At 42.9% G+C, this 10,540-nt stretch overlaps 1 protein-coding gene across 1 annotated transcript; it reads left to right on the top strand.

Moving 5' to 3' along the window:
* On the top strand, positions 1-10,231 carry LOC311505063 (uncharacterized protein). Its single transcript, XM_084568465.1, has 5 exons — positions 1-411; positions 5,191-5,801; positions 6,481-6,811; positions 6,922-7,097; positions 8,472-10,231. The coding sequence occupies exons 2-5, from the start codon at positions 5,209-5,211 to the stop codon at positions 8,698-8,700; spliced, it is 1,329 nt and encodes a 442-aa protein (XP_084424591.1). The 5' UTR covers positions 1-411; positions 5,191-5,208; the 3' UTR covers positions 8,701-10,231.
* Positions 10,232-10,540: the final 309 nt, after the last annotated feature.

Below are 10,540 nucleotides of genomic sequence, written 5' to 3'. Positions count from 1 at the left end.
GACGTCTCGGGCGTCGCGGAGGGAGGAGAGCAGGGGCTAGAGAGATAAGCGCTGAGAAAGGACCAACCGGTTGGCAGAAATGATCTGCAGCAGCATCCCTGACGCATTACAGCTCCAACCCGTTATTTCCTCGTTGCGTTATTTTCACCAGATCGTTCTTAATCTTTGTTTAAGAACAAGTTTTTTTTATTTTAAATATTAAACCGTTGGTGGTTTATATATGGGTGCGCGTAATTTCTTTTTCGAGGCTGCTCCGCCAGTTCCGGGGAGGTTGGGAACGCCCAGTCGTGGCAAGTCTCGAAAGTAAAGTCATTGAGTTGAGACTAAGTAAATGAGAGGACAGAGGGGGCGGAGAGACCCCGGAAACGCTGGTCCCACAGCTGGATGAGCGCACTGACTTCTCGGCATTGGGTGAGTTCGTTTGTGTTCCGTGTACTACTCTCCATATTAATGTTAAATATAGCACATGACATAACAAGTCTGACACTGGAGACTATTTCTATTCTGGTCTCAGCTTAGATTTGGAGGTCTGACTCAGACCTTCTACATTACGACGTGTAATTGTTTTATTAAGAGAGATTTATATATGTATTTATTACATCGAATCTATGTACACTCAGTAATTACTTTATACCACGTGTAAAGTAATTCTAAAACCCTAAACTATCATCTATGTATAATATTATAGTCTGCAATTACTTTCAAATGCACTCTTAATATTAAAGTACCTACTTTTATATTTGTAACCCATTCAAATCCATTTAATATTGTTAAAATACAGTACTTATACGTTAAGTCTATAAGCAAATTTTAATATAACGTTTGCTATTTCCTGTGCAGCAGAAATTTCCCATCACACAAGCATACAAAGCATGGCAGTGACAGGGTTTACCTACACTGGTGGCGGATACAACTGCTCACCATGCAAAACGAAACATGTGCTTTCCAAATCTACATACGCTGGCCTCAGGGGCCGTGGTTCATATTTATTTATGTTATCTCCAGCTCTGTCCGTCCTTGCGAGCACTCCCAAATACCAGACGTGTGTGTGAACAGTGTCCGGGTCTTTGAGAAACCGGAGCTGAATACGTTTACCGTCGCCACCCCGTGAGGGGAAAGCTGGAAAGCCCTGAAATGTTTGTTGGATTTCAGGTGCGGCGGACGAAGCGTTTCAGTGAGTGTTAAGAAGTTTCAAAAAACAAAAAAACACAAGTGGAGTTGACTTTGTGACAGTTTCGTTTGATTGTTTCGTTTGACTGTGCCATGACCTCCGGAAGACCCTTCGCAGGCAAAGGGTTAACTGATTTGAGTTAAAAAAAAAAGCTTCCTGTGGTAGTTTAAGTCGACTGTTTAAAACCGTGGAGCTACTGCAGACAGAATGTTTTAAGATGTTTAAAACAACTGCTTGTAGCGGTAGTTTGTTTAATGAGACTGGTGCGGGGCCTGTATTTGAGCTGCTGATATTTTAGGGTTTTATTTACATAGTTGCTGCTGTATGTTAAGATAAAGTGCTGCGAAGGGCCTTTTAAACATTTCTTTTGACTGACTGGACTTCGAACAGTGTCGTAACAAGTTTAACTTGCCTCTCAAGATGAACACTGGTGGTCGCTGTGGGCGGTGAGCTGCTTTTTAACATTGTACCTCCGGCAGCTCAGATAATAAGTAGTTACCGCTGATTGTTTGAACTGTTAGCAGTCAGGCTTGTACATGTTGCCTCGCGACATTTACAGCTGCCATAGCTGGGACTTTTTTCTTCCACGTCTTCAGTGACAGAGCTTGAGATGTAGTCACCCCACGGCTGCAGACTTGCAGCCTTGACACCTTAGCGCATGCGTCGTAATAAATAGAGATTTTAATCATGTTGGAAATGAGAAGAACAAACTCCAAGCAGCACTTGCAACACCAGAGGTGATAGGAGGTTGGACTTGCTGTGTGTCAGTGTTAAGGAGGCATACGGCACTAACGTCTTTCTTTCACAATACTTTCACACTAGGAGTGAGACTGGAATAACTTACCGAGACTGGAATAATTTACCGCTATCCATTAGATCTGTTGCTTCCTTCCATCTGTTCAAGTCCTCACTAATGTCCTTGTTTCAGACCCGATGTTGCTGTTATTAATTTAACTTTTCTTTGTAACTTCTATTCTGCCCTTACGACGGGGTTGGGGCATGGTGGGTTGGGCGGAAGGGAATTTGGAGCCAATGTGAGCACCTTAAGTGTATGTCTTGTGTTGTGCTTATGTGACTGTATTGTACTGTTTGATTGTATCAATGTTTAGGACCCCCTGGAAGACGAGATGATACATCTCAAGGGGTTATCCTCTAATAAATTTGAATTGAAATTTGAATTTGAATTGAGAGAAGCTGCAACACATTTTTTTTGTCACTCTTCTGAACACATGCGCCTCAAAACAGAATTCCGGAGAGAGCTGAGGAATTTTAAAGAATGTTACAAGAACAGACTTGCGACCGGACCGCAGCAGAAGAACCTGAGAGCGGTCCGCGTGTGAATGGCCTTGAATTTATGTCGCACTTATCTACCTATCGCTACACTTTGTGGCCACAACGACACATCTGCCTTTGCACATTTACGCCGGCTCCGTGTCATGTGGTCCACGTGCCGGGGATCAAACCTTTTTTTTTTTCTGTGGACAACCCAGTCCTGCCTCTCCATGTGTTAGCAGAAACACACCCTGTAAATACTGTACCACAATGTCCACTAAATCTACTAAAGAGTCAAACCAGTTTTTCATGAGAATGCGCTGCAGTAAAGGTCATTTCTTTAACAGTATTTGCTGTAGCTTGCAGGAAACCTGCTCAGCATACCAGTGTTATATGGTGCAACCTGCCTAGACTAAAAGCTCAGGCTGATCATTTCAGTTTTAAATGTAGCCTGTTTGCATTGAAATACGGTGCAGGCATCGATGGCGGCCAGTGGCAAAACTTCAAAACTTGAACTATGGAAGCTACTGGAAGAATAGGCACGCATTTTTGGTGCGGACTATGATGCACTGTTGAAGATCGGGCGGCTTTCCCTTCCCTTATACTGCCACAAGGGATCTACACAAGGCCTGGAATGTGTGTGTGCAATGTGGCTACGCTGGTGTAAGCATTTACACTTACCGCGCTGGTGTGTCTGCATCATCCTGTACTTACACCACTAAAATGCTACTCAGCTTTATTTAGTTTCTCGGTATGCGTTGGAGCTGGCTTTCCCTTTAAAAAAATTTACTGTAGGCATCCGAGTAGATCACGTGTAGGAGGCAGGAACGCCGTGGAAATTTCTGCACTTGTCCGGCCACTGAGAGAGGAAATTCTTGTGGTTGCCGTTGAGACGGCCTGTAGTTATCACAAATCAGGCTTCGGCACATAGTTTGGCATAGATCCACAAATTTGGCATTAAGTCAGAGAGCAAAGACTACACTCAATTGCAAATATTTGCATGTTAAGAAGTTAGTTTAAAGGGGAATTATAGTTTTTTACAACATGGACCTTATTTCTGGCATAAAATACGATCGTTCTCTCACCCATATAACTTTTGTGTCATTTGTACTTGTTCAGGAGATAATTAGATCCATATAGCAGGAGTGAGTGGGGCACCAAGACGCAGCATCTAAATAACGCATTATCTGCCGCGAAACTCGTTCATTTCGCCAATGTTTTGTTACCGTACGCTAGTGCTATTCCCCGCTAAGTCCGGAGTTACCTGTTATCATCATCTGGGGTCTGTAGATTGACCTACAGACCACAATCTAGTTTGTTCTCCAATAGATGTGTAGTGAGATGTCCAATATAAATATATATATATATATATATATATGTATATATATATATATATATGTATATATATAAAACAAACGTATATATACGTGTGTGTATATAATGAGTTATTTAGAGCCTGCGTCTCGGTGCCCCATTTACTCCCACTATATGGATATGATGATCTAATTATTTCCTGAATGAGTGCAAATGACACCAAAGTTATGTGGGTGAGTACACAATCGTATTTTATGGTAGAAATAAGGTCCAGGTTGTAAAAAACAGTAGTTCCCCTTTAAGATCAGCCTCATGTCTCTGTGACTATGTTAATATGTCAGAAATAGCGGTTAGCTCAAAGCACGAGTGTGAGAATGTAACGTCAGCCCAATTTGTTATGGATTCACTGCCTAAAGTTTAAAGCATTTTCACTGAAACTTTCAAGTTATAAACGCAGCCAAGCAATTCCCAGAAATGTGTGCCAAAGTGCAACGTCGTTAGAGCAGAAGTAAATAAATGTTTGACAAGAGCAGGAAAGGAGTCACTTCAAAATAGAAGAACGTTTATGGAAGAGGAACTTGTGACCGCCGCAACTCCCCTGGTTGGGTCGATTGTAAAAATAACCGGATGTGACTTTAAAGTTGTGTTGTCTGCTGTACAAGTACAATTACAGGGTTTTAACGCAGGGGTGAACTTGGTTTTGTTGCATGTCTTCAATTAAACCCCTGTGCGCCTCAACTCACAGAGAATTTCCAAAACTTCTTCATTTGTGCAGTGTGAATCTAAACCCAAACCCCAAGGAGCACTCAGGAGCAATAAGTTGATATATTTACATACAGACATCTCACTAGACATCTATTGGAGAACAAACTAGATTAATTCCAGTACATTTTCCAACAAATTTGTATTTAAGTTAAATGATAATAGTTAAATGTGACCTGTAAGGACACAGGATCCTGATTCAGTCCATAGTGTGTTTAGTTAAATCCATCTAAAATCATGTGGTTTCAAAAAGTGGAAGATGCAGATTGCTGCAGGTTGTGTAACTCCAAATCCGCTGCAAATAATGTTCTATCTTTTCCATCAGATCTATAAATATGCTAGTGTTTTCTGACTTTCTGACCTCAAGGCTGACTTCCTTAAAACTACTTCGCTGAAAACTCCCACACACCAAAACAGCTGAATCGACGCCTGACAACAAAAACAAAACATCAGGCTTTTATGTTTTTTGCAGCGCTGTTTGTTTTTTAATTCATTTTATTGTTCATGTGATCTAACTTACAAAATACACAAATATTTAAATAAAACAGGGGCCTGTTGGACTGTTCAATGCAGGATTCATTAGTGATTTAAAGTTTCACTAAACTACAAATAACTCATGTTTGTGCTTTAGCTAATGCGTAATTTCTATGTGATTAAAAATTTTGTCTCAGGTACGACTCTGCAGCTGAATGGATAAGTCAAAGGACGTCAGAGGGAAGATCCTCCTCTTCCTCATCTTTGTCACTATATTCCTGATAATCTTCTTCATCGAGAGGTTACCCAGGACGTACAGGCCTGTCCCACGGCCGCATGGGCCTTCAGTCACTTGCCCCTTTGTAGTCTCTGAGCAGACCATCAAGCCACTCAAAAATACGAAGCACCTACTGGTGTCAGCCTTCATGGACCAGAGAGTGCAGGATTTTCACGTACGCATCATTGGGATATTTAAGAGGGACTCCATCCAAGAACTTCACTGCCTCTTCTGCTGCGCGGGCCACTTTAGTACGGAAACCACTCCGTCGAAAATTTTACAGCACGCGGACAACTTTGGTTTTCCCTTCGCCACGACGGACGTCCTGTGTCGGATTCCTAAAAACTGCGACGCTTCATATGTCACTCTTCTCACTCAACCAAAGAACGATGTGACAAACACCCACACCTGGCTTCCCATAAGAAACAAGAATGAGAAAAAGTTGCAGTTTGACATCACAGTCTGCATCTCCAACCTGTTTGGGGACTACAACAATGTGCTTCAGTTTGCAGAGTCTCTGGAGATGTACAGGTGAGCACAGCAACAATGACACAAACCAAACTGTCTGATTAAAATCAGCTTCCTGTTGCTTTCAAAAATGTTAGTCAAACAAGGTTGTACGCTTGCTACACACGAGCACACTTTAAACATTTGTGTCATTTCAGGAACCACCCATGACATCATCCATTCACAGTTTTCTCACAGTAGACGTGTAGACATAGTGGATGGCTACTCGGCTACTCTTCCTGAAACAGAGTACACACGTTTTAGTCCCCTTCTGGCTGATTTGTACTAAATGTTGGCGAACACGTCCATTTCATTGCCAACTCAAATATGTCTGTGAAGGTTCTCAGTCATCCAGGTCATGGTATATCCAAAATAAACGGTTTAAAAACACAACAGGACTTGTCGACTCCAGTTGCGTGACCATGCACCAGCGTGTAGCATGCTAACAGCAGCGCATTGCTAATGGAACCGGTGTCAGAGTGCAGTCAGCTAGCTGCTAGCATTACTGTGGACTCCTGTTACAGTTCGCTGAGAAGATCACCACATCAACTTAACATGTGCCGCAAGCACCAAAAGCAATCATTTTACATTCCATTTCATTGACATGGAGTTAGACCTCTTAGATTTAAAATGCACATCCTAGACGCATGAAAACAAATGCCATGAGAGCTGTATGAAAAACCTTTATGTCCCTTTTCTCCAGGTTGCTGGGGGTGAACAGAGTGGTCGTCTATAACACGAGCTGCGGCCCAGAGCTCGACCGCCTGTTGAAGGATTACAGCCAGGAGGGCTTTGTGGAAATCGTTCCTTGGCCCATCGACAAGCATCTGACCCCATCTCGTGGCTGGCTATTCTCACAGTACGGAGGGGACATCCACTACTTTGGCCAGTTGACCACGCTGAACGAGTGCATTTACAGATCCATGGAGCGCTCGCGCTACGTCCTGTTGAACGACATAGATGAGATTATAATGCCGTACCAACACGACAACCTGATGTCTCTGATGAACATGCTCGAGCAGCAGCACCCAACTGTACGGTACTCTCGGTATTTCGGAAACGCAAATACATTTGACATCAATATTGAAAATTCAGGATATTTATAATCTCTTTCTGTCCTCCATGTTCTGTCCACGTTCTGAAGGTGGGGGTGTTCCAGATTGAGAACCACATCTTCCCCAAGAAACACTTTGAGCCAAGTGGGAAGTTTCATCTACCTCAGTGGAACAAGGTGCCCGGAATTAATAGTCTGGAGCACATCTACAGGGAGGAACCCAACAGAAATATATACCACCCGTACAAGATGATAGTTAAGCCAAGGTACGCTGAATCGTAATTGTATGACTTCACACAACAGAATAACATGCACAGAAGGATTGTGCCCTTCACAGTTTTCGGTGCTGTGGACTATTGTCATGTCATCCATCTTCAGTCCCTTTAGTTGTCCCATCATTAGCATCAAGCTAGTGCAATAACCCCACTCAAGTCTCCGAATAATCCTACCAAGGCGTCCATTTTTACCTTACAGAGTCTCCAAGTGCACAAATTACTAGTGAAAGATTTTACTCTACAGTCCAGCTCTACTAATAGCGTGCTAGCTAGCAACAGGTCAGACCGGCAACATGCTATCCATCACCACATCCTGTAGACTGCATAGCCGGGAACAGTAGAAACACAATGACCATTGTAAATGGACAGTGCTTTGTCGTAGTTGGTTGCAAAATCCAAAAGTGAATCCATCGGACAGTGGCATCTTCTAACATGGCTAATAATTGTACAAAAAAAGACCTACGATATATAAACGCCATGTTGTGGTGAAGCCTTGATTCTTTGTTGGCTAAGATCAGTTTGTGGCTGGGGGCTCAGGCTGCTATGATGCCATTTGGTTATAATTTTGGAAATGAATTAAAGGCACAATTACACAAACCAACTTTAGGTTAAAGGCCCTAGGTTGCTCTTGCTTTTGGCAAAATACTATCTGAGACTTGTACTGGCATAGTGAGACAAATTTGGATAAACATCATTAAATTGAAGTGAGGGAACATACTAGAGACTCGCCAGATACATACAGTATATATCTATTGGAGCTATAGTCAGTTGTATAGACCGATGAGGCATAACATTATGACCATTGACAGTAGAGGTAAATAACATTGACCATCTTGTGTCAATTCAATATTTTCTGCTGGGAAACTTTTGGACCTGGCCATTCATTCATGTGGATGTTACTTAGACATGTAATGTATCACCCACCAGCAGCCATCCCCAGCAGGATGCAGCCTGACACAGGCACACACACAAATAGCACAAGGTGTTGACCTGGCCTCCAAATTCACTAGATCCCAAACTGATCAAGATCAAGGGGAGTGGCCTCTGTGGGATGATCCACAGAGGCCCCTCCCCTCAACCCATAGGCCCCCACTAACAACATCCTGTTGCCAGTTTTGGAGACACAAGGTAGACTTACGCAATATTAGGAAGGTGGTCATGATGTTACGCCTGATCGGTGTGTATACTATAGTATAGCAAACACTGCATACACTGGGTTCTGTTTTTAAAATGATTTAATTCAGTCCATTATTCGGCTTTTTCCTTTTACCTTTACACCCTAGAAACACAGAGTCTCAACAAACTGTGGCATGTTGCACTGTAAAATCAAAACGCTTAACTCACCTGTGTCTCTGTGCTCCACAGGATGGTGGAGCAGACTTCTGTGCATGAAATGCTCAAGGATTACGGACAGCGGTACAGGGTTTCACCGCAAGTTTGCCGGATCATTCACGTCCGCGTTGCTCTCCAGGGCTCATTAACGGTTGATCAGCTTCATGTGGACAAACGACTGTGGGACTTCAGTGAAAAACTGATCCCCAACGTGGACAAGGCTCTGAGGAGATCAGGGTTCCTGAACGTCACTCAGAGCTGATGGATGCTAGGGACAGACAATGAGGTGGACGCACTTTCAACGTCTCTGACGGCGATTGTGCACCCCTCGACAGAAGGGACCTGTGAACTGTGATTCCCTCTTTGCCTTTGTTTTCTGTGTTTCCCCTACCTTGAACTCAATGCAACTTAGTTGTCGTTATTTAACAACTGTACATGAACTATATTTGGTGAGCACAACAGAACCTCCTCCCACGTGCCTTTTTTTCCCTCATGCTGTTCACTCCATGCCTCCAGACAACCTCACAATGAGCTCTGCAAGGCTGGTGCGGCAGCTAAAAGTGACCTCAGGTACTTCATCCCAAGTGAAGAATCTTGTTCGACTGTCACACTCGGTCTCTTCGATTGTGTCCTAACACACAGAGCAGTGCTTTGTGCTGAAGTCTGCTGGAAATGCAAATGTTTAGGGAGTAAATGTTTACAAAGGGAGACATGTCACTTTATCTTGTCAGAATGCTAACGTTTATTAACTTGCCACCGACAATACTGCCTTCAGATGGGACTTGCGAGCTTGTAGTTAGGGCATGAGAAGTCGTGTGAACTCCACTTAAAATGTTGGGAAGATCACAAGTGCGGGACGTCCATTTGCACTTTTCTTGGTAAACACAGCCCTTTTTTAAAAAAAATTTTTTATCTTACAGGTATTTTACCAAAGTAATTTGCATCCTAAGTAACGGACACGGTGAAATGCTGATCAAATGGTTGTAGAGTTTGTTAGGTCCAACTCATCAGGATCGCTAGTGTTTTTCTTGGCCGTCATAGAAAATATAACAGAACTCAGACATTGTTAACGCAGTTTGATAGTATTTTTTTAATTTTACACTACACAAACAGTGCTGAGCTCAGGAGTAAAACAACAGACGCCAAGAGTGAGTCATTAGAGCCCTTTAAACATCACGCTCAGTCAGAGGCCAGATCTCAGTGAGTGGAGTAACGGATATTGTGGAACAACCACAAGGGAGCCGGTCCAAAGTAAATATCCTAACGTACTGTACATAGTACGGCTCCGCTGAAGCGCTACTGTAAGGAGGAATGATGCACTCCACATGCTCGCTGGAGATTACTAAATCCAAGGGCCCTCTTACTTTTTTCCGCCAACACTAGTGTTACATGACACGTGTTCAGTAGAGACTTAATGGATTATAATTGCTCTTCTTGTAAGAAGAAGATGAATGTGACAATTTGTTTTATGCAACAGGAAGCCTTGTCTTTCCAGTGTGTTCTTTTTTTATCCATCTCAGGGGACAGTTTGACTGATTTTGTTTTCTACTACATCTGATTATTCTTGGTTTATTTAAGAGCTGAATGGTTTGACAGGGGTTGCCTTTCTGTGTGGAGTTTGCATGTTCTCCCCTCTCCTGTGTGTGCGTGGGTTCTCTCCGGGTTCTCCGGCTTCCTCCCGCTGTCCAAAGACATGCTCGTGCAAGTGGCTGCTGAAAATGAAGGAACGAGACCAAAACAATGCTGTGTCTTTTTTAAATAATGAATCAAATAAAAAAAAAATCCCTCCTGTGTGTCTGTTTCATGGTGCTTTGTGTTTCTACACCGCATCACTTAAGAAGAAAATTTACCCTTTTTGCAAATTTAGATTACAACGGACGTTTTGTGGTACTGCTGCACTGGACTGCTGCTCTTCGCTGCAGGAACAAAATACTTCCTTCCTCAGGAACAGGAAAAGGCATTTCTAGGGCTTTTCAGTCCTTAGTTTAGAAAATGTTATTGCCTGCTGCTACGTTGTTTCCAGGCAACCGTGGAAATGTTCCTGCCCCGCTGATCCAGGGAATGTCACAGCAATGTATCAGCAGATATGAGCATTGTGGAGG

This window comes from Chelon labrosus, assembly GCF_963514085.1.
Source record: "Chelon labrosus genome assembly, chromosome: 20".
Taxonomy (NCBI): Eukaryota; Metazoa; Chordata; class Actinopteri; order Mugiliformes; family Mugilidae; genus Chelon; species Chelon labrosus.
Note: the sequence above shows the minus strand (reverse complement) of the source record. Positions and strands in the feature narration are given on the sequence as shown.

Bases quoted from the DNA above. Each gene is read 5' to 3' on its own strand.
- LOC311505063 (XM_084568465.1), top strand. From the start codon at position 5,209: ATGGATAAGTCAAAGGACGTCAGAGGGAAGATCCTCCTCTTCCTCATC. The intron at 5,802-6,480 runs GTGAGCACAGCA...CCTTTTCTCCAG, and splicing joins GAGTCTCTGGAGATGTACAG to GTTGCTGGGGGTGAACAGAG. The intron at 7,098-8,471 runs GTACGCTGAATC...TGTGCTCCACAG, and splicing joins AAGATGATAGTTAAGCCAAG to GATGGTGGAGCAGACTTCTG.